At 41.6% G+C, this 25331-nt stretch overlaps 1 protein-coding gene across 3 annotated transcripts in view; it reads left to right on the top strand.

Annotated features, from left to right (window-relative positions):
- AKT3 (AKT serine/threonine kinase 3) overlaps window positions 1–25331 on the top strand; it is a 214831-nt gene that overhangs the window by 121816 nt on the left and 67684 nt on the right. For all 3 annotated transcript variants that reach the window (XM_054712924.1, XM_054712922.1, XM_054712923.1), the window contains 2 exons: window positions 3492–3617; window positions 19981–20092. In XM_054712924.1, the coding sequence (XP_054568899.1) occupies window positions 3492–3617; window positions 19981–20092 (238 nt within the window). The remainder of the gene's footprint in view (window positions 1–3491; window positions 3618–19980; window positions 20093–25331) is intronic.

Raw genomic sequence — 25331 nt, 5'->3', positions numbered from 1 at the left:
TCATAGGTTGACGCTCAACCACTGAGCCACGCTGGCCAGGCAGAAAGGACAGACTCAAAAGGACTTAATAACAGGACAATGATAGCCTGAAAATTTAGGTTTGTCGGAGCTGGAAAACCTGATCGACATAGATTTAGGGAGTGCCAACAATATGCAAAAGCCTTTTCCTTTTTGTTTAAAGTTACATTTCAGATTATCCCTGTGTAATTGAAAACTTATTACGCTGTCTCATTGCCATGTAGATAATAGGAAAAAATTCGTCAGCATTATTTTCAAGACATACGTATAAGAGGATGATGGTAATTTCAGCGAGAAGCACATTCCCTCTCCTCCCTGAGACATTAAGATGGCTTTCACTTAGAACTAATTGGAAGATGGTATTGTGATCTGCTGTATAAAAATGCAATAGGCAACTTCAAAGATTGCAAATGTTTTATTACATTCATCGTGTATTTCTTCAGGAACTGTATTGGGCTTTAATACTTAAGATGTAGCACACTCTCATGAATTATAAAGTCAGTATTTGTTTATGGTGCCAGTACTTTTTTATGAAAATCCACCAGTGGATACGTACTCGGATGTATTCTTTTAAGTAGTTCTGTGTACATTTAGTTGGTATCTGTCAACAAGCAACTCAATATTTACAATATTGTGAACCATGAAATTGAATAGATTCCATACTGAAATTAACATTAAACCGTTGTCTTAAGTAACTATTGAGCCATGAAGACATTTACCTAAGACTAATGGTTTCTGAAAATCATATAAATTAATTTTTACTGAAAGCTGCCAATTTTTGGTTAAAAGCTCTTCTTTGGAAATTCTTAAAATATTTGTATTTTCACGGTGCTACATCCAGTGGATGTTACTTATTCAAATCTTTCAGAGAGACCTAAGAGTTTGCTTTTTTCTTTGGAAGACTAGTTCCTCCTCTGATACCCTACCTCTAGCTTAAGAAAGGGTTGAAAGTAATAAAAGTAATAAGTCAGTGCTGTGTTTTGACATCGGGTAGCCTTTTCCTTTCTTTAGCTAGGATTCAAGTTTTCTATAACGGACACCAGCTCCTGAGACGGCGGGCATGTGGAACACACACCACTGCAAAATAAATAAATAAATAAATAAATAAATAAATAAATAAATAAATAAATAAATAAATAAAAATAATAAAGAAGGACAGTCTTTACTGCCAGTGGTGAAAATCAAGTTTTTAAGCAAAAACTTGAATTTTGGAGGACATATCTGCTAGCGTGAGCCTGCGGCTCCCAGTGCTTGCTTTTCTGATGACATCGGCAGTGATAGCGAATGTGATTATATAGTGAAATGCGCTGATATTTGGGAGATCGATGGACCAGTGTCTTTGAAAAGACCGGTGGGTGATGTTACAAAAGCATGCGTCGTGTAAAAGATTCCTTCAGGGTCTAGACCCGTGGATTTTCACAGAACAATGTAGAAAGTTCCTGGATATGGTTTCTCATTCCACATCACAAGTGATCGTTGAGAAAACTACCACTCGTCAAATGCTGGTGTAAAGCAAAGAAAGATGGACTGCTCTTGCCTTTTCCAGCTCCATGTCTGTCTGAGCCGGGTTTTCCCCATATTTCAGTGAAAATAACACACTGTTGCAGGTTGAGACTCTGGCCACCTATTCAGCCAAACACTCAAGAGATTTGCAAAAGTGGAGAGCAGTTCGGCTCCTCTTAACCAATTTTTTTGTTTTAGAAAATGTAATTTTCTTCATCAAAATATTTATTACATTTAATGTGTTTGTTATTTTTAAAAGAAGCAATAAAGGATATCTTTTTCAATTTCTAATACAGTAAACATTACAGATGTAATCTATATGAAATGAAAATTTTGGGGTGTCCTCAGTAATATTTATGAGTGTAAAGAGGTATAAGGTAAAAAGTTTGAGAATTGCTGATTCGGAGGAGTGATTCCATACCTGAAATATATGTCAGGGGGAAGGGATGGAGGGGCTGGCATTCTATGCTAAGAGACTTGCACTTTACAGTAAAGAGTAAGGAGTCAGAATTTTTTTAAAATATATCTTTATTGATTTCAGAGAGGAAGGGAGAGGGAGAGAGAGGTAGAAACATCAATGATGAGGGAGAATTATTGATCGGCTGCCTCCTGCATGCCCCACACTGGGAATAGAGCCCACAACCAGGGCATGTGCCCTGAGCAGGAATCAACCATGACCTCCTAGTTCATAGGTCGACACTCAACCACTGAGCCATGCCAGCTGGCTGAGGAGTCAGAATTGTCGAGCAGGAAAGTGATATGAGAGTAATCTGGAGGTGACAGATGCATCGGGGTAGAAGTGGGCGCGGGGGGCGGGGAGTAGAATGGAGAGCAGGTGGAGCGCATGAGCAGAAGGGCCCCCGTGAGGTGTTGGGTTTGGTTAGGCTGGGCAGTGATGACCTCGCTCCTGATGGGATAAAGTAAGGGAGCAGTCAGGCCTTAGGTTTGAGCTTAGATAGCCGGGGTCCGGAGAAGCTGATGGGTCGGGAAAGTTGAACTACTTCCACATTTTTGTAGCACTGCGTGCCATCAAGCATTTGAGATTGAGTCACCAGGTAGAAACAGCCAGCAGCAATGGACTGACAACTCAGACCAGGTAGCCTCCCCGTCTCTTGTGGGATCTTAGGGCACCCCCCTTGCTTCAAATGATGAAGAGTTCTTTATGAGGTAAGACAAGGGTGATCTGGTTGCTAAACTTTTCTGTTTTGGTAGCTACGTTTTATATCAAAACCTGATAAAATGTATTGACCATGATGTGCTTGGCACTGTACCATGGGCTCTTGTAGTTATTGTGTGTGTGTGTGTGTGTGTGTGTGTGTGTGTGTGTGTGTGTGTGTGTGTCTATGGTTTTTAAGCACTCTTAACCCAGGTTCCTTAATTTCCAAAACGTATTTACAGCATTTCACGGAAAGTTATTTTCCTAGGTAGAGCAATAAAATGTTTAAAGAAGTTATGATTAAGATTTAACAATGAAACTGGACGCTGTCCCCCCCCCCCCCTCTTTTTTTAAGTGGCACAATTAGTCAATGGTACATGGAAGAGAAACATTTGTCTCATATCTTAGGATAAGTGTGTTTCATAGAAATTCCTCAACGCCAGGCGTGTGGATGTTTGACCAAGGCTTTTGAAAAGGGCTGAACGCATGCTCTTAACAGCCATCCGATAAAATGAAAAACTGAACAAGATGTGAACGCAGATGAACAACTCTCTGAAGAAATAATGGTGCACACGAATCGTCAAAGTGTGAAATCATTAAAAACAAAACATGTTTGGGTTTTTACTGAAACCTAATTGCAGGCTTATGTATTTTCTTTTGTAAGCGAAGTTAAAAGGAAATAGCCTAACCAAAATTTTGGAGGCCAGTGTCGTAAGGACGTATATCGTCCCATGATTCATTTCACACATAAAAGCTGCTGTTCATCCCCCCCCCTTCCCCCCGTGGCATTAACACGCGTGTTTTCCTCGTGTAGGAGAATACATAAAAAACTGGAGGCCCCGCTATTTCATTCTGAAGACAGATGGCTCGTTCATAGGCTATAAAGAGAAACCTCAAGATGTGGACCTGCCTTATCCCCTCAACAACTTCTCGGTGGCAAGTAAGTTCACTACGACTGTTGACTCACTTTGTACGTCTTTATTCGTGCGCCCTCACGTGTCAGGTCTCTTCTCTATGAGACGCCGATGAGGAAGCTGAGGTTTGTAGTTAACAGCAGAGAGAATTTCAGCTTTGATAGAATTTCAAAGAGGGGGAGAGAGAGAGAGAGAGAAACATCAATGATGAGAGAGAATCATTGATTGGCTGCCTCCTGCATGCCCCACTACTGGGGATCGAGCCCAGTAGGGATGAGCAATGATATGTGGTCTTCGGTAATGAATTATTTAATATTTTTAATAGTGAGCACTTGAATGTGGTCATTATAGTTCCCCGGATGTGTGCTGCAGGTTTTCCTTTACCAAATGCAAACAAAGCCCTTCGGACGTGGTTGCTGGGTGCACCTGGTTGGGGGTGGACCTGGTTGTTGGGTGGACTTGGTTGGGGGAGGACATGATTGGGGGAGGACATGATTAGGGGAGGACATGGTTGCCGATGGACACGGTTGGGGGAGGATCTGGTTGCTGGGTGGACATGGTTGCTGGGTGGACATGGTTGGGGGCGGATCTGGTTGGGCGAGGATCGGGTTGCTGGGTGGACATGGTTGGGGGTGGGCATGATTGGGGGAGGACATGGTTGAGGGTGGACATGGTTGCGGGTGGACACGGTTGCGGGTGGACACGGTTGGAAGATGTCGCAGTAGCTCCTAGTGCCTTTCCAGTCAGTTTCCTCTCACGATCTTAGAGCATCTGAGTGGTTGCATGATGAGAAATAAGTAATTTCCATCAGAAATTATTTTTCACGGGAGATTTTATGTTTGTAGTTAAACTTTTCTTCCTTATAGACATCTAATAAAATGTTTGTGATGTAAACTTATTTTGAAATTATGTATTTTCCTGAACAGAGCACAGAGTAAACTGAAAGACAGTGGTAATGATAATGACCTTAGTTATTATTGCTATGCTATGACCAGACACTTGAGACTGTTCAATTTACTGATTATCAATGAAAGGGTTTTTATGTATTAATTCCGAAGTAAAGTGTTTTAGAGTTGTGTTCAAATAAACCTGCCTAATAGCTAAAGTCTGTGCCATCGAGATAAAATCTTTTACTGGACACCATTCTTCATTTTGGTTTTGGTTGTATGTTGTTTCCTGTTAGCTACATTTGGAAAAGATATGAGGGAAGATTGAAGCTGAAAATTATTATAATAAAAAATACAGTAACATAGTAACAACAACAAAATCCAAGATAACCAAAGTCTTTCAATTTTATGAAAGTCATTTTACCGTTATATAGAGTCCCTGTCTTTTCTATAGCTATATCTTTTTTGTTTTAAGAATAAGATTAAATAATAAACCAAAGGAATTGTGAAATCATTTGAATGATAAAGATACTAACTTAAAAAAATAAAGAAAATAAACAACCTCTCTATATCAGTGGATGCTTGGGTTTTCCATTTTAAAAAATGGATTAGTTAAGGAAATTTTTTTTCCCCCACCCAAATGCTCATTAGATATTTACATCCTCCTTTCAGGAGAAAATTATTTTTTAAAATCCTATTGTCAATTGAAATACTGTCTTGTATTTTGAATTGATGTAACACATTTTCATTCTGAAGCTCTTCTGGGCAAGCAAATGGCTTTGAGTACATTAGCAGTATAGATTGTCATGTGCTGCCTACGGCCAGTACAGTTCCTCAGTTTCTCTGTTTTCCTAGCGAATGCTATTGGCTTGTCTGAAATAATTTATAGAAGTATAGAACTCCTGGATCTGCTGATCAAAAATGCAGCATTTTTTGACCTTATGAAATTTCACACCCCAACAAGTTTTAAAGACATACTGTATGTCACAATCTGCCCACATCTGCTCCCGCACTTCCACTGGCAGCGGCTGAAATACAGGCTGCACTGGGGGTGGGGGTGGGGGTGGGAGATCCTGTCTGGTGACTGACAGTCAGCTCATCCCCAAAATAAATATTAGTCGGCATCTGTACTCTTTACTTGTAGGCAGTTGACTCAAACGAATGCATTGTAGACCAGTTCTTTTTTTTTTCAGAAGTGTATTCACGTGGCTCTTACACTAGATACACTCTTTTGAATGGATTATTCTTAAAGCTTGATTTATTGCAATCTTAAATTTTGTAAAAAAATAATTACCCGAGGAAATGGTGTAGTGACATGGGCACTGGTTGAAGTTCAGATTTCAGATTTCCCATAATCCATGAGTAGGACCTCGGGCAGGTCATCCTCTGAAACTCGGGTCTTTAGTTCCTTCATCGGAATAGTGGGAACCCTTGGGTTCCATGAATCCGTAAGGCCTTTTTTTTTTTTTTTTGTCTCTAACGTTCTGGGATTCCGTGAGGGGGAAATTGAGCAGGCCCTTGAAGAGTGCATAGGAGTTAAATTAAAATAGAGAAGACTATTCCAGGCGGAGGGTGACAAAATGTTGTTAGGAGACTTTAAAAGAAAGAACAACTGGAATATGAGAGGGTTACTTCACCAGTGGTTTCCTCACTTCCAGGCCCTGCTAGTATATGAGAGAGAGACTAGTTTGAAGGTATTTCTAAGGCATGTTGGGAAATATTATCTATACATATATAGCTGCGGTATGAGTCTCCTGATAATTAAAAATGTGCCTTAAATTTCATTTACGTGGGTTTTATTTTTTTTTTTTTTTTTTTTTTTTTTTTTTTAAATATATTTTATTGATTTTTTACAGAGAGGAAGGGAGAGGGATAGAGAGTTAGAAACATCGATGAGAGAGAAACATCGAACAGCTGCCTCTTGCACACCCCCTACTGGGGATGTGCCCGCAACCAAGGTACATGCCCTTGACCGGAATCGAACCCGGGACCTTTCAGTCCGCAGGCTGATGCTCTATCCACTGAGCCAAACCGGCTTTGGCTTACGTGGGTTTTAATAGAACTCTATGAAAATAGGTCTTTTATCCATATCAAAAAATAAAGTGAGGCCTGGAAGGGACTTAGAATCGATCTTTACAGCCGTCATGAAATTTCAGGTTCCTTCCTTTCGGATTTAAAATTTCCAAAAAAGAACATTCTCATTGTTTCTACCTCTCAACTCCCTGCCGTCTAGCTTTCCCTCTTCCTTGATTGAGTCCACTTTTATTTCATTAAGTTCTCCAGCGATCACTTAATTTCTAAGACGAGGAAACATTTTTCGGTCCTTCGTTTCCCGGAGGCACACCTGGGCTGCGTTTAGTACTGTCGACCACCACCTCCTTCCTGGGGTGACCTCCCCAGTCCTCTCCTTCTGGAACGCCTCTTCTCCGGGTTTTCCTCCTTTGCCTGCTGCATGCATTTTGATGTCTGACCGGAATCTGCCCGAGGACTCTTCTCCCTTGGTTCCCTCCCCTTGGGGGGCCACATTCACTTTAAGGTCCCTGTATGTCGCTCACCCCCACCCCCCCAGATCTTCAGGCAGGCCTTGCTCCTGAGTATAGGTTACTGTGTTCACCTTACCTCTGGACCTCTCTACCTAGATACTTTTTGGACTCCACATGTCCCAAGCTGAGCTCAAGATAATTTTGTCAATCCCCTCCCCCCCCCCCACCCCCCCCACCCCCCCCCCCCCCCCCCATGTTCAGTATCTCATTTCTCTCTTGAGCAGAAACCTGGATCCATGGCATACCTTTCCCCCTTCACGTCCTCACCCACTTCCAGTTTGTTTCTAGTCCTGCTGGTTTTGCTTCTTATTTCTTGAACTTCTGTCCCCCCCTTCCCCCCCCCACCGCCCCATAATCACCCTAAAACAAGCCCTCATCATCTCAGCTACAGATCCTGACCGCTTGTAACACTCCCTTCACCTGGCCGGCAAAGGGATCTTCCTAAAATCAAACCCTGACATGCCATTTCCTGGGAAAGCCCTGCCCGGGGGTCTTCATTGCTGGGGAGTCAGGTCCAGCTTCCTTCATTTACATACGAGAGCTCCTCAATCTGGCCTCTGCTCTGCAATTTAAAACAAAATCATTATTGTAGAAAGTATTACATGAACCAATTCCAGCCCGCTCCCATCCTCTGCTTTCAACTCTTGCTTTGTCTCTCTTCTGCGTAGGTCCACTGGGCAGTTCTGAGCTGCTTATCATTCCCTGCGCTGCAAACTATGCTGCTGTTCTACTCTGAGCCTTTGTGTATGCTGTTCCACCCTCTGATTGGAATGTCCTTCTGTTCTCTGTTTGCTTGGATCTTTTTTTTTTTTTTTTTCATTCTTTAAGACTTAATTCAGATTTAAAGTCCCAGCCTACTTCCTTGCTGACTGACTCCTCTCTGCCCTTCACGAAGCTGTTACCTTTGGTGATCATCGCCCCTTTTTCTTGGTCATCTTGTTGGGGTGTGTGTCTCATCTGCTAATCTGAGTTATTTGAGGGGGAAGGGCCGAGTGTTATTTGTCTGATAGCTCCTAGGACCCACATGTTGCATTTTCAGTAACTGCTTTCAAGGGAATATCTGAAATAATCTAGTCCATTTTTTTTTTTCACGTCTTGGGTAAGAAAAATGAAGCCTTTAGAAATTCAGTGATCATTTTAAGGTTGTTATACTAGATAGTTCTAATTAAGTATCAAATCTCTCTACTGTTATTTAAAAATGTTATTCCCGCCCTAGCTGGTTTGGCTCAGTGGATAGAGTGTCAGCCTGCAGAGTGAAAGGTCCCAGGTCTAATTCTGGTCAAGGGCATGTGCCCGGGTTGTGGGCTTGATCCCCAGTAGAGGGCGTGCAGGAGGCAGCCAATCAATGATTCTTCTCATCATTGATGTTTCTATCTCTATCTCTCCCTTTGTCTCTGAAATCAATATAAATAAATAAATAAATTAATTAATTAATTAATGCATGAATAAGACATTCCCCTCTCCACCCACGTTCTGTGATATTTTACCTAGAGTAAGAGCCTTGAGATTGGATTTTGGGTGGGCATTCCAACACTTACATTGCTAGATATTCTTTGTCATGCAGAGTTCTTTGAGCCCTATAAAATGTGGATAATAATATTTGACCTTCATCCTTCAGATGGGTCAGATGTGAACTATATACAAAGGTGTCTTCTACCTTTAGTGCTGTAGAAATATAAGTAAATTTTTTTTTTGAAAGCAGAATTGTGGTTTGGTAAATTGCTAATTACAGATTGAGATTATCTTTGCACAGGAATTATTACATTTTGACTGAAAAATAATACAGGATTTAGACAAGCATTGTTGCAAAGCTGTGTTCACAAGTACTTTGAGCACAATAGTTCGTCTACCCAATAGTCATGGTCTTTAACATTTTGGCAGTTACCAGTCCAACTCAGAAGTAGAAACAGTTCCTCAGTGGAGACCTGGCACATTCGCCCATGTGTCTTGGGGATCCACCCTCTTGCTGTTGAGGAGAAGTTGCCTCGCCATGTCCACAGAAGGCCCGCCTAGAATTCTCCTTTATTCGGTGTTGCAAATATTGGCTCACTCTGACCATGTCTCCTCCTTCCCTGAAATGTTTCTTCAATCCCTTTTTGAAAACATAGGTTGGTCTGCCTTTCTCAGGCCAATTTTAAATGTGAAGTGAAGTGTTTACTCATTAAGCTATTCTTCTTCTGTTTGAGAGAAAATAAGGACATGATGGGTCTTAAGCCTACCAAAAAATATCCTTACCTCTGCATAAACAGACTCGAAGGTTATAAACATGAAGAAAAACATGCTGATTCCAACTAATGCTCCCATTATGGCTGTTCGTGGGCGCAGAGGAATAGCTCTGACTTGATTCCTAGTCTGACGTAACACATGACGCCATCTAGGATGACAACCCTATAAAATAGAAATGCACAGGGATTACGAGGGATGAGAGCAGCTCAGTTCCAAGGGTTTATCCATCATTAGAATCATACAGGCACTAAGAGAGTATTAAATACAACCTTTGTAAGTAGGAATTTGTCATTGACTCAGGAAGACAGCCACATAGAATACATAGCAATGGAAGGAACATGAGATGAGTTGCCACAGTGAACTTTCTGGAGAATAAACGCTGCAGAAGTTGAGAGGATGGATAAAGGTAAGCCAGGGTGACCAGCTAAGAGCTCTCCAGAGCTGAGGTTGACACGAGCCTTGAAGGATAGGTGATGTGAAGGTTTGGGGAAGGAGGACGTTTTCAGCGAGGTCAACAACAGACACAAACATGAAGTCTGGAATTAAGAAGCAGCCTCTTTTGTGAGCAGTATAAGCAACATCCTAGATGAACAGAGAATTTGTTGTAGAAAAATAAGTTAAGATTAGAGAAGTTTTAACCAGATTGTGGAAGGTCTTGAATACCAGTTGGATGTTTTGAATGGCAGCCTGTTGGAAACCCCTGGAGGCTCTTGTCCAAATGAGTATTTGGTAAAAAAGAACCTTCCGGGTCATGTTGAGCAGTAGAGGGGACCCATTCAGAGACGAATAATTCCCTTCCCCCATGTGGCAGTCAGTCAGCAAGGTGTGTGGTCTTGTTTTCCTTCCTTTCCAGGTTCACGGCTTCCATCCTACTTGGGTTCTTCCTCAGGTCCCCTGGATTAGTTTGATGGTCTCCTAATTGATCTCTTGCCTTCAGATATTCTCTCTGGAGTGTTGGGCAGCAATGCGTAGATTTTATTTAGCGTCGTCTTCCAAAAAATGTTGCTTTGCAAATACCATCTCCTAGCGAGGAAATATCTCAGATTTTCTCCATTTTTACAGAGGAAGATGAATTATTATGTTTTGATGTAGCGTATATCAATAATTAAACACTTCCCCAAATCATAACTACGTTTATACTCTGCATATTTTCAGAATTCCTTTATTTCATTCTATTACTCCTTAACGCTCCACACATTTTTTTGCATACATTGCTACATTCTGTTACGTCCAGTTTCACACAGAATTCCTAACCCTGTTTTCATTTTAAGTGATTTTTAGACCATTTTATATACTTAATCATTTAAAGGTGTGGTGTTTCCTCCTCCCCTTTAACCCCAATATATTTTTATTGATTTCAGAGAGGATGGGAGGGGAAGAGAGACAGAAACATCAATGATGAGAATCATTGATTGGCTGCCTCCTGCACAGCCCCACACTGGGGATCGAGCCCACACCCGGGCATGTGCTCTGACCGGGAATTGAACCGTGACTTCCTGGTTCATAGGTTGACACTCAACCACTTTGCCCTGCCACCTGGCCAAGGAGTCGGAATTTCTGAGCAGAAAAGTGATAGAAGAGTAATGATGTAAATGAACACAAGTTGGAATCATAGAGGAGTTCTCACAAATAAATTTTAACATATCAGTAGGATATCTAAGTTCTAGTGAACATTGAGAGAGTTTTCATTGTCGAGGGTTTCTTGTGTTCTCAGCATTGTGCCAGGTTCTGAGGGAAGAGGGAAGGAGGGAAGGAGGGAAGCCGACCTTTCTCTGAGCAGTACTGTGTGCCAGGCCCTTTCACTTCCGTTTTCTCATTTACCCTCCGAAGCAGCACCCCCAGGTAGTAAGCCTTACGTCTCCATCTTAAAGAGACCGACCGAGGTCCTGCGACTTGCTTCAGGTCACCCACCTGGCCAAAGGCAGAGCCAGAGTGTTGGCAGATGCTGCCCCTGCGGCCCGCGTTCATGTCCCTCTCCCACAGGAAGCCCCTGTAGCCCTTGGCTTCGAAGGATTTCGAATCTAATAGCCAAAACCCTGCCGCCACCCTTGGGATGGGTCTTCTCAGACGTGTTGTGGTTCAGTTCTGAAGTAAGTTGACCATGAATGTGTTCAGTAAGAGTTCAGGAAAGTGAGGAGAGAAGGAGGCTGGGGGTGGGCAGGGGCGGGTGGGGGGACATCCCCTGCAGCCCATGTGCGGGGAGCGGCGTGATGGGTTCATCGCGTGACCTTTTACACTCAGTTAATTACCAGCGGGTCATTGCAGCTTAGTTTTTCAGGTAAAAATATACTGATTGTCTAGCACAGTGGTCGGCAAACTCATTAGTCAACAGAGCCAAATATCAACAGTACAACGATTGAAATTTCTTTGGAGGGTCAAATTGTTTAAACTTAAACTTCTTCTAAAGCCACTTCTTCAAAATAGGTATTTTGAAGAGCCCAGGCCGTGGTATTTTGTGGAAGAGCCACACTCAAGGGGCCAAAGAGCCGCAGTTTGCCGACCACGGGTCTAGCAGCGGCCGGCCTTGGATGCCCTGCTCCTTGTGCTGTTCCACAGACCCTGCTGTTCTGTCATCCTGACCCAGCCTCTTCCTTCGACGCCCTTCCTGTCCGAAGGCGGGAAGAAGTCTGTGGGCCCACCTCTCTGACTTACTCATTCATGCCTGTCCTCATGGATGGACACTTGACTTTTTATTAAGTTAAATGTAGATACAGAACTGGTTTGCTTGTCTAATATTAGTTTTTTAGCTTACGTTTTTATTCTCTAGAAAGAAGTAGGTGTAATTTTTAAAATTATAAACTGACAGTGATTACATCTCATCCTATCCATCCCATCTTATAATTAATACATAAGGCATTCAGAGGGACTTAAGGGCGGAAAGGGAATTGACGTTTTGAAGAGCCCACTTTGTGCAAGGTGCTTTATTTATATGACCACGTTTTTTCATGACAAGTGCAACATGAAATAAATGTTACCTTAAACAAACTGGATAATGAAACTAAAAACTAGAGAGAGTAACTTTCCCAGGGTGTCCAATCAAGTACCTGGCAGAACTCTGATTTGGCTTCTGCTCTAACCCCTGGCTGGAGTGTGATCAATCCTGTAGAGGGTTGAGAGTGACAGCTTTCTTCAAATAACGCTGAGTCAGCACCCACAGCCATCTCCGTGTCAGCCAAGTCTTACACACAGTCAATAGCAGACTCTGCTGTTCTGGGTTTGGGGGGGCGGGGGGGGGGGGGGCGACGGGGGGGGGGGGGTCGCGGGTAGAATGTGTTCATGTGACATTCATGCTCACCAGGCCACAGCAGACGGGAAAACATGGAGGCACTAGCCAGTGACCGATCATTGGATAGAAATGTTTTATGTGATAATGGGTCAGCCCCTTAACCAGACTGGGACTCAGAGTTTTGAGTGAGGGAGTCAGCCTGAGGGATCTCTCAAGTTCTTTCTTCTAACATCCCGCGACTTGCCCATCACCAGCTATATCTTCGTGTTCAAAGCGTTGGTTGTATTTCGAGTCAAGTTCAATGGGGCCCAAGGCCACAGTTGGGGGGAAGGCCCTCTCAGCCTTGGAATTGAGGAAGGACGCGGAGGCATTCTTTTGGGTCGGAAAGGACACACCAGCGAGCAGATGCTAATGGGAACGGGCAGCGTAGGGGGAGAGAGACGCGAGCGGGTGCCCGTTGGGAAGTGGAGTGGAGGAGAGTACATTGCCCCTGATTGCAGTAATGCCTCTGCACCATAATGCGGCCTTTCACCGGGACCAAGCTCTCATTCATGTGTGTTGTGCGCTGCTTCCTGTTGCTAATTGTCGGCACAATAGTCCTCCAGCGAGGGCGCCTCAGTGTCCCTCTGCACCAGCTTGTCATTGTCTTTCTCCCTCACCCCCACCCATGCGCTCAGAACCCATTACGACGCTGGCATTTTTAGACATTTTCTCTGTTTGAAAATGGCAGTGCTTTTGAAACACGCCAGAATAGTTCATGATAATTGAACCAGCCAACCAGCAACAGTGCTCGCTTCCAAAAGGACACTGATAAGGCTGCTCTCTCTGTAGGACACTCCAGAAAGGAATTAAAAATAAACGCATAATGCTCTCTTTATAGCATCGTTTCCCAGGCATTGTCTCCTTCGAGCGCCTCCCAGTCGGCCTGTGGAGGTGGCACGTTTGGTTAAAATAGTTTTGTTAGCCTGTATTATTTACAGGTTGTCAGTTTACCTGGTCAGTTCTTTGGAAAATCTGTGGCTTTGGTAAGTTACATGTTTCCTACTAATGGCTATTCTTGGAGATCATTTTATTATGACGAGGGAATCACCGTGCTCTCTTAGATTCACAAAGCCCAAAAAGGTCTCATTTCGGCCTCCAGGCAACTGGCGTCTCATGTTAATTCATGTTAGGTTTTCAACATTTTGGCCAATAATTATTTCACACGTGCTTTGAACCTTGTACCAGTGATCTAATGTTGACAGGAAGTTATTTTTTTTCCAATTATTGCCCTATAAATAAATACTGAAACTATATATTCCTTAACAGCTCACCTGTTATCCAGAACTCCCCCTATCTTATAAGCATACGATCAAAGCGGGTGGTTTTTTTTACATGGAATATTCTCACACTGGATGGTAGTTATTTTTGGTGCGTGGATACTCCACAAGAAGTTTGGTCCGTTTTCTTTGGGGAAGACTCTTTCCATATTTTATATCTAGTCACCTGTTTCTGTCAGTTTGATTGTGAAAACGTAGAGAGTGGAAATGCAGAGCTTGTTATAAAGAAACTAGAGGCCTGGTGCACGAATTCGTGCACCAGTGGGGTCCCTCGGCCTGGCCTATGGGATCAGTCCAAAACCGGCTCTTCGACATCCTCTGAGGGGTCCCAGATTGTGAGAGGGCACAGGCCAGGCAGTGGGACCCCATGATCGGGACCTGGGAGGGATGCAGGAAGTTGGCCAGCGGGAAGGGACTACAGGAGGGCTCCAGGGCATGTCTGGCCCATCTGGCTCAGTCCCGATGGGCCGGACCCCAGCAGCAACCTAACCTACCAGTCAGAGCATCTTTCCCCTGGTGGTCAGTGCACGTCATAGCAAGCTGTTGAGCAGCCTTAACATATCATTAGCATATTATGCTTTGATTGGTTGACCAGATGACTGGACGCTTAGCATATTAGGCTTTTATTATATAGGATGAACCTTTACTTCCTCTATTGAAAGCTGCTAACACTCCCAAAACAGCATGTGACATGCTAGGATGCGCCTAGAACTTAGAGCTACAAAACTTGGACCCGAGATTCAGTTTCATAACCTCACGGGCGTGATGATTTTGAACAAGGGACCTACATCAGCTTCTGTTTCCTTATTTGTGAAACAGAAATGACTACAACACCTGAGAACTTTGTTGGGAGGGTTAATGAGAAATAATGCTCATAGAACCTTCATGTTCCGGTGGAGAAACTGAGAAGGTGCCTTTAAAAGAATGACTTAGTTGTCATTATTTAAGAAGAATCAATTTGGGGGGGAATATAATTGAAAAGAAAGTTTCCCTACTGACCTAAATTAGCAAAATATTTAAGGTGATTTTTTTTTTCTGTTCTGACAATGAATGAACTGATTATTCCCAAGTATCTCTTCGCTTACTTGCAATGCAGCAGTCAAACCAGACTTTAAAGTGAAGCGTTTTGTGCTAAAGACCCAGAGATTCTCTATGGCTGTGGGTGAAACCCTATAAATGAGGAAAGCTCATCTGGAGTCAGAATTCTTGAGTGGAAAGAGAGACATTTATGTCTCCCATTTTAAAGTTTCTAGAGGTAAGAGAGTGTTTTCCAGACAGGTCAGATTCTTTAAAAAATTATTTTTTATTTTTATTGATTTCAGAGAGGAAGGGAGAGGGGAGAGAGAGAAACATCAATGATGAGAGAGAATCACTGATCGACTGCCTCTTGCATGCTCCCCACTGGGGATGGAGCCTGAAACCTGGGCTTGTGCACCAACCAGGAATCGAACAGTGACCTCCTGGTCCATAGGTCGGTGCTCAACCACTGAGCCACGCTGGCTGGGCTGGACAAGTCCGATTCATAATAGTGCTTTGGTTTTCTTTGTGTATGTTTTTAATGAAATTATTAGGCTTGTTTGTTTATAATCCTCCAAAGCTCACACTTGTGTGTTTTTCTTTTCTTTTGTTTGTTTCTTTTTTTTGGAAGTTGAGTACTTTGCTCTGAATAAATAGGCCTTTTCATTGTTCTCCAAGGGAAAAAAATCGTATAACTATTCTGTAAATCTAATTCTACCACTTTCCCGAGGGAAAGAAAGCTTGCTCTTAAGTCAGAGCTGTAGCTATGTAATCACGAACTTGATTAGGCTTTTAATTTTTTCACATTGATGTTATTAGGATTTATTTATACATAAACATCTATATCTGTATATGCTTAGAGTATGTATTTCTCAGACAGGATTTTTTACTAATGTTCTCAGAAGTGTTCTAACTGGACAATTTAGGTTTTTTAAAAAATATATATTTTTATTGATTTCAGAGAGGAAGGGAGAGGGAGAGAGAGAGAGAAACATCAACAATGAGAGAGAATCATTGATTGGCTGCCTCCTGCATGTCCCCCACTGGGGATCAAGCCCGCCACCCGGGCATGTGCCCTGACCGGGAATCGAACCGTGATTTCGATGTTCAACCAACTGAGCCACGCCAGCCGGGGCAGGGCACGTTAGATTTTGAAGAAATAAGTATTTCAGGTTTCGGAGACACTTACACTTGGTCCCCTGCCGTTGTTCACTGGCTTCAGGGTTGAAAGCTCCGTCATAAAGTTAAGTTCCCCTTGGTGGTGGGCACGCGCTCTGGGGGTCGATACCTTGGCCCCATGCGGTGGTCAGTCCTTCACTTCCTTCCCTAACGACTTTAGCATCCATGGGTGATCCTGGCCGGAATCAATCATTTTATTACGTGTGGAGTGTCTTTCAGCTGTTTTTGAAAATGTGGTGTTAGTTAGCCAACACAAATTCCTTTCTGCATTTGGCTAGTGTTAATCATATATTCTTCCTTTGTGTTTATTTCATTGAGACCTGCTCTGTGTAGGCACAGTACGAGGTGATCAAATAATATGAACCTTGCCCTCGGGAAATTTGCAGTTTAATTTACATTCCTGTTGGATTGTTTAAAAATGTTGTTATGAATTCCTGTTTCATCACATTAGAAATATAAATTAGTTTTTCTTTTTTTTTCTTTTTTTCTTTTTTTTTCTTTTTTTCTTTTTTTTTATTTTAAATATATATTTTATTGATTTTTCACAGAGAGGAAGAGAGAGGGATAGAGAGTTAGAAACATCAATGATAGAGAAACATCAATCAGCTGCCTCCTGCACAACCCCCACTGGGGATGTGCCCGCAACCAAGGTACATGCCCTTGACCGGAATCGAACCTGGGACTTTCCAGTCCGCAGGCCGACGCTCTATCCACTGAGCCAAACTGGTTTCGGCTAAATTAGTTTTTCTTAATTAAAACAAAATGGTGTTCATGATTATTTTTTAGATTTCCACACAGTATTTTGTAGTAAGCTGTGTTAAAATGGGTAGATCTCATCCTTTCTGCATCTGGGTAATTCACTTCCGTTTGTTTCATGGATTGTGATCACTAATAAGCTGTTTACTTGGGTGTGTGAGTACAGAGGCGTCTGAGCCACTGTGAAATATGATGGTGTAGTGTAGATCTTTATTTAATGAAACGAAAAATATCACAACATAATAAATGAGCAAAGCACTTATATAATACTAGAGGCCCGGATTCGTGCACTGGTGGGGTCCCTCTGCCTGGCCTGCGGGGATTGGGCCGAAACCAGCCTGGTGCACAAATCAAGACAGGCCAGACACTCCCTGGAGCCCTCCCGTGGTCCCTCCCAGGCCCTGATCCGCCCCAATCAGGACTGGGCAAGACGGACTGGCCCCTGCAGGGATCAGGCTGAAACCTGCAGTCCGACATCCCCCAAGGGTTCCCGGATTGTGAGAGGGTGCAGGCCAGGCCGAGGGACCCCACCAGTGCATAAATCCGTGCACCGGCCCTCTAGTATGAATATAAGTTCTTTGGTTAATCTCTCCCTACCCTCCACCTGCCCCTCCCCCCTTTCCTCTGAGATTCATCAGTCTGTTCCATGTTTCCATGCCTGTGCATTGAGCATTTGCCCCCTGGTGGTCAGTGCGTGTCATAGCTACTGGTGGAATGGTCGCTTAGGCTTTTTATATATATAGATGTTCCATATGCTATAGTCTCATTTTACAGCATGCTTATAAAAGAATTGAAATCTACATGAAAACATTAACCATGTACCTGTTTATGAATTTTTCTACAGGAAGCATAGATGATTTGAATATGAATTTGTACAGTGAGAAAAAAGGAAGAGATATGTTTAAAAGCCAACTTGCCTCACAACAATGTGAATGTACTTATTAATGCCATAGAACTGTGCACTTTAAAATGGTTAAAATGTTACATTTTATGTTACATGTGTGTGTGTGTGTGTGTGTGTGTGTGTGTGTGTTTGCCACAAAAGTAGTTCATGGCTATTAGACTGCAAAAAACGAAACCACAGAGCAACTCGCCTCATGATGCATTTTGATGTTTGAGTTCCTGACCCTCGGAGCTCAGAGTTAGTGAGGCCTCATTCATTTTGTGTGTTCACTATTGTCCCAGGGGGACCACGGTCTATTTTTAGTTAAAATGGGAAGTATGCAGAGGGTATGCGGAGAGTAATTGTTTTAGAAGACTTTTGACATGTTGGTTCAATTAGAGGTAGGATTTTGAGGACAGACGAGATGGAGAAATGCTGATGGGAAGGGGTGTTGGCTCCGAGATGTACTTTTGGTAAATGATGGTGACATATTCGCTCGAGAAAAATGTATTAGGAGAAGTTCACATTAACATGTCGTGATTTCACACTCAATTTAAACCCACAAATAGCCTCCCCTGTTAAAACCAACGTGATGACGTTTATGATCATTAAAAAGCCAGAATTTGAAAAACGTCTTTTAGAGTGGAACATAGCGTTAGTAACCCCTCTTCCCCCTTCACTTATAAAAAATTCTTTCTTATGAAATAAACAGTCACAACTTACGTCACCCCCCCTCCCTTTTCCTTCTGTGGAAAAGGGTATTTTTATTCTGGTTCAGACAACTGGGCTGCTCGTCACATTCGCCAGCAGCAAAGCACCCTCTCCTCTGTCACCTGAGAGAATAGGAACCTGGAGCTGGACCAGTGTGAGTTTGGGAACCGCTTTTCCATCCTTAGTGATTGAACATGTGTGTTCCCATTGGCTTGGTCCGAATTCCAGGGCATGAGACCAGCAGTGAGAGGACGCAGGTCCCCGCTGCCCCTTCCGACTGTCTTCCCCTCTAAACCACTCCCTCTGCATCCCGAGATGCCACATCGGCTCCTACCAGGGGATCACCCTCCTCCCTAGCCATCCCTCTGCTATGTTCTGAGCAGGAGCAAACACATGGCAGGGGGTGGGGGGGTGAGGGGGGACTCTCCCTCCTCAAATACGTTACCAGGTGACAATTACCCTGACCTCTTTGTAGGAGAAGAGGTGTCACCATGGGAGGAGGGCGGGGCTCAGGGAGGGGAAGGTGTGGAAGAGGGAAAGTGGAAACATCTTGGCAAGTGGGACAGATGATGCCTGATCATTTAAAGGCATTTTTCTGAACAGCATGTTCTCTCCGAAAGGGCATGGCATTTGAATTCACGTAGACCTGGGGGTAAATGTTTATATAGTGACCTACAGCGCGTATCCAGTCCTAAAAGCTAACAGCTGGCATCACTGAAACCTTACTGTGTCACACACAGTGCTGAGGATCACATCGATTTGTTATTTCCCCCCATACTAGTTTCATGATACAGGTCCTCTTACTGTTTCTCATTTAATGTTTGAAGACCAGAGGCCTGAATTCACTTGCAAGGTTCATCGTTCAGGGTAGGGAAAAAACTGGATCCAGGCCCACTGGGCTTAGAACCCATATTTTAGCCACTGCACTCTTGTCCTTTGCTTTGAAGTCTTCCTAGATATTCCCTGACAGAACTGATCACGTGGTGACTGACTGGCTCTACGGGCTATGATTAAGAGTTGTAGATGGCTTGGCCGGTGTAGCTCAGTGAGTGAGCATCGGCCCATCTACCAGGGGGTCATGGTTTGATTCCCAGTCAGGGCACAGGACTGGGTGGCAGGCTCGGTCCCCAGTGGGGGACGTGCAGGAGGCAGCCGATTGATGATTCTCATCATTGAAGTTTCTCTCTCTATCTCTCTCTCTCTCTCCCTCTCTCCCTCCCTTTCTCTTTGAAATCAATAAAAACATATTTTTAAAAAGTTACAGGTGGTGTGTACTATCAAAAGGCTTATAATCTAGGTAGAGAGAGAAGGATGCCTTCTTAAAATGATTATATTATAAGATAGTCTAAGCTGAGTGAAAAATGAGGGGGACATTAGTAAGTTCTGAGAATATGGTAGGGGGAGTGCTTCATGGAAGAAGTTGGCTTTGATCGTCACCTTAGAGGACAGGTGTCCTTTTGACAGTTGGTGGTCACGTATGGATCGGGGTCAAACGAATGGACAGCATTCCAGATAGCCAAGTATCGATACAGGAACGAGCAGCAGGATGTATATGGATGGAATAGAACTCTGTAGTTTGCAACTGTTTGTTTCTTGGTTTAAATGTAAGTATATTCAAAGAGACGTTTTATTTTATCACTAGAATGCCAGTTAATGAAAACAGAACGACCAAAGCCAAACACATTCATTATCAGATGTCTCCAGTGGACCACTGTTATAGAGAGAACATTTCATGTAGATACTCCAGAGGAAAGGTAAGAAAGTCATTTTTTTCCCCCCCATTTTGTGAAAAAGCACCCGTCAATCTAAAAACCCGTGTGTCTGACCTCACCATTTGTAAATATGTGTAAATATCTTTGTAAAATGCCGTAGTCCCTTAAGTATGATTATTCTGATATAATAGATGAGTAACTTATAAAATTCTCAATCAAAATATCTGGAAGTTCTGTAAAATATACTTCTTAAGAGAAAACAACATTAAAAAGCTAAAACATAAATTAAGACATTTTTATAACGAAGCTACGTCTGTTAAAAGAATTGTAGGATTGTGTTTGTGTTTAGAATTCTGAGGCCAGAGGTGACAAAGGTGTCGCATAGCATGACATTCTTCAGGTGGCCACCTGGAGTATTGGGAGGAGGATGCTGAGATGGGGTCTAAGCTCAGTGAGGGAGAAAGGACCAGGACTGACTGGCATTGGCCGTCATCGTTGCTGAAGTGGGGAGTGCAAAACATTTCCACCAGCTCCCCAGCTTCCTCAGGGCCCCGTTTTCATCCTCCTGATCGGCTAATTCCCGGAGCCCCCTCCCTTTCCCAGTTCTGTCCAACACCCTTTCATCCGGTGGCTCTGATACTGACTTAGGTCCGACAACCACCAGCACAAATTCATTTCCTGCGCATACGTTATCATACTTGACTCAGATCAGCAACTCTGTGAAGTTGAATCTTTTAGCCTATTTTCCAAATGAATAAATTAGTTCTTAAGAAACTTGTGTGATTAAAAAACCTCAGAACCTCCCCCTAAAATCTAGCAAATAGTGAAGTATTATTTTAGTAATACTTTTTTGATCAATAAACAAAAATGGTAATGTATATTGCTGCAGAAAACATAGACAAGAAAGAAAAATGGAAAAGATCTAGAAATTGCTCATAATCTGATTCTATAACCAGAGGTAAGGACTGATTTTTTTTTTTTTATATACACTTCCAGTCTTCTTCCGTGAAATGTACTTAGGTCTTCAGTACACATACAATTTTATGTGTCCTCCCTCCAAAGCCACCCCCCTCTGCCTTGGGCATTTATCTGTGCTGAGTCTTCAGTTTGCTTATACCTTAGCCCATAACTATGGTTGAGCTCATTCCTATGTATATTTCAGATCTGAGCTTAAAATGTTACATTTCCTACAAAACCTCTGACACTGGTAGACTAGGTAGGTCCCCCTGCTATGTACTTCCCTATCTCCTTTACCTTTTGCACCTGGAATATCACTACTATCATCTCTGCTTGCCTTGTTCAGCAGACTATAAGATTCTTGATTGGCAAGGATGATGTCTTCCTTGCTCATTATTTTACTTTCAGCGCACAGTCCAGGGGCCGATACAGTATTTATTGACTTGTTGAATGAATGGGGTTTCTCCCATGGCAATATATATTCTTTGAAAATATTGGTCTTCATGGATTTATTTTATAACATCGCATGTAACTTCATTCGTTTTGCCTTTGTGTTCGCAAAGCTGGACTTAAGCCATATCTTAAGACTGAAATAGTTTGCGGTTCCTGCAATATTATACTAGTTTTCTGGATAATCAGTTTTCATTTGCATTTATGACTAGAAGAAAGCAGTTTTATGAAAAACAGCACATTTGTATTTGCATTAGAGTTTGTTTCCTGAATTTACCTAGAATCTGGTGTTTAGATATTTTATCTGACTTTAATATTGATGAAGACTTAGATGTATTAAGATCTAGAAAAACTATCTTCTCTACTCTGCCTTCCAGTCTAAAATACTTACCTGTTGCAAACTAAATAGCTCTAATCTATCTTTTAAAATCTTGTATTTATTTCATTAATCATATAAGTTTGGAATCTATTTTTCCAAAGGAAGAGCTTCTTGTCTTACCTCCATTTATTGAATAATCCATTCTTTTCTAACTGATTATGCCTGAATACTTGTATTTTTAGTATTTTTCTTCTCCCCACCCCCGCTTTGATATTTCTGTTATTCTAGCACTAGGACCACATGGTTTTCTTTAGAGAAGCCTTATAAAACTTTTAGCTTTCAATGAAGCAAGCCTTTTATTATTGCCATTTTTTTCAAAATGTTCTTAGCTTTTCTAGTGCATTTAAAATTGTGATTAAATAGCATGAAATTTACCAAACTTTAAGTGTACAGTATTGTTAACTCTATGGACAATGCTTTATAGTCGGTCTCTAGAATTTTTCATCTTGCATGACCGAAACTCTATGCCCATTGAATGGCAACTCCCCATTTCCCTCTCTCCTGGCTCCTGTCAACCCACATTCTACTTTCTGCTTCTATGAATTTGACCTTAGATGTCTCATATAAGTGAAAACATACAATATCTGCCCTCCTGTGACTGGCTTATTTCACTTGGAATAATGCCCTCGTGGTTCATTCATGTTATAGCACATAATAATATCCCATCCTATGTTTACCCCATATTTTCTTTACCCATTTGTCTTTCAATGCACATGCCGGGTTGCTCCATCTTTTGGCTCTTTTGAATAATGCTGCAGTGAACATAGGAGTACAAATACCTCTTCAAGAGGCTGATTTCATTTTATTTTGGCTAAATGCCCAGAAGTGGGATTGCTGGATCTTAAGGTAGTCCTATTTTTATTTCTTTGAGGAACCTCCACAGTGTTTTGCATGGTGGCTACAACATTGACATTCCCACAGGAGTGCATAGGAGTTGCAGTTTTTCCACATTCTTGCTAACACTTGGTATTTTCTATAAATGGTAGACTCAGGTGCAACCTTATAAATAATTGCATTAAATATTAATGGGTTAAACATTGCAATTAAGAGGCAGAGAGTTTCAGAATTGAGGAAAATACAAGGCCCACTTATGTATTGTCGTCAAGAGATGAACTTTAAGACACAGGTAGATTGAAAAGAAATTGATTGAAAAATATATGCAAACAGTAAATAAAAGAAAGAGATTTGCTATAGTATATCAGATTACAAAATAAGATGTATCACTTGAGAGTACCAGGACACTTTATAATGTTAAAAGGGTCAGTTGAACTCTATGATATAACAGTTATGAATATGTATGCATGCAGTAACAGAATTAAAAGAGAAAATAGACAGTCCCAGGACCATATTTTGAGACTTTAAAATTCTTTTCAGCTATTGATAGAACAGCTAGGCAAAAAAATCAACAAAGATGTAGAAATTGAATAGCACTATTAATCAACTTGATATCTACACCCAGAAGTGGCAGAATACACATTGTTTTCAAATGTACATGATACATTCACCAGAAGATCATATTCTGGATCATAAAGCAATTCTTAATATATTTAGAAATATTGAAATTATACAAAATATGGTCTCTGTACTCAGTAGAATTGATTAGAAATCAGTAAGATAATAAGAAAAACCCCAGTGTTTGGAAATCAAATAAAACACCTCTTAATAATATTGAGTCAAACACAAAATTCACAAGAGCCATTAGAAAATAGTCTTAAATAAATGATAATGAAAATAAAGCTTGTTAAAATTTGTGGTATGTGGTGAAATGAGTGCTTAGAGGGAATTTATAACCTTAAATTCCTACATTTGAAAAGAAGGAAGTTCTCAAGTCAATAATCTGCTTCCATCTTGAGAAACTAGAAAAGTAAATTAAACCCGAGACAAACAGAAAGAAGGAAACAATAGAGAAATCAGGAGGCTTAAAAACAGAAAAATTACAGAGAATAATCAATTAAACAAAGCTAGTTCTTTGAAACAAAATTAATAAAATGAAAACATCTTGAAATGTTTTTAAAGAAAATAAAAAAAGAAGGCAGAAGTTGCCGATACTAACCCTATAAAACTTGAACAATCCAGTATTAATGAACAAAGTTGAATTACTAAGCAAAACACGTTTTTTTCAAAGAAAACTCCAAGTCCAGGTGGCTTCCTTGGTCAAACATTTAAAGAGATATTACCAATTCTACAAAATCTATTTCAGAAAATAATGGAGAAGAGAACACTTCCTAACTCATTTTATAAGGCAACTGTCACCCTCATTAAACAAACAAACAAACAAACAAACAAAAAAAGAACCAGGGAAAACTATAATAAGAAGAGAGACCTATATGCTCAATATACTTGTGAATATAGGTACCAAATTTCTTTTTTTTAAAAGATATATTTTTATTGATTTCAGAGAAGAAGGGAGAGGGGAAAGAGAGAAACATCAATGATGAGAGAGAATCATTGATTGGCTGCCTCCTGCACACCCCCCACCAGGGGTCGAGCCCACAACCTGGGCATGTGCCCTTGACTGGAATTGAACCCAGGACCCTTCAGTTCACAGGCTGATGCTCCATCCACTGAGTCAAACCACCTAGGGCTGGTGCCAAATTTATTAATAAAATTTTGACAAATAGAATTACAAAATATATATAAAGGATAATACACCATGACCAACTGGAGTTTATCCCAAGAATTCAGTTGCATTAGCATCTGTATATATAAAAGGCTAATATGCAAAGTGTCCCTGCAGGAGGTAGACTGGGAGACTGGGAGTTCTATCATTCACTATGATGTGCGCTGACCACCAAGGGGTGGCGCAGAATGAAGGAAGGCGCCAGCCGGCAGCTGGGAAAGGGAGGCCCCAGCCGGCAGCCGGAAGACCCCAATTGGCTCTGCTTGCTGGCCAGGCCTTCACAAATTTCGTGCATCAGGCCTCCAGTCTGAAACTAATTCAACTAAACTTATTATGTTAATAGGATAAAGGAGAAAAACTATATGATTATTTCAACAGATGCAGAAAAAACATTTCACAAACTTCAGCATCCCTTTGTAACAAAAATCCTGTTGAATAGAAAGAGAAGGGAACTTATTCAACTTAAGGGTATTTACCAAAAATAACCTACGGCTTATGCAATACTCAAAGGTTAAGGCTCAGTGCTTTCTCTTTAACACCCAGAACAAAGTAAAATGTCTGCCCTCACCAATTTTATTTAACATTGTATTGATGGTCTGATCTAGGGTATTATAAGGCAAGAAAAAGAAACAAAAGGCAAACACATTAGGAAAAAATAAAACTGCCCTGACATGTGGACAACATGGTTGCATGTTTAGAAAATCCAGAAAAATAAGAGCTATTGGAACTAAGAAATGAATCTAGTAAGTCTGGAGGACAAAAGCCAATGTACAATAAACAACTATATTTCTAAATACTAGCAAAAAAATAAATTAAATTTACAAAACCCTGGACAATAAAGAATACTTAGAAATAAAGTCAATTAAAGATGTGCA

The sequence above is a fragment of the Eptesicus fuscus genome, chromosome 24 (assembly GCF_027574615.1).
Source record: "Eptesicus fuscus isolate TK198812 chromosome 24, DD_ASM_mEF_20220401, whole genome shotgun sequence".
NCBI lineage: Eukaryota > Metazoa > Chordata > Mammalia > Chiroptera > Vespertilionidae > Eptesicus > Eptesicus fuscus.
This window is presented reverse-complemented; position numbering and strand designations above follow the sequence as displayed.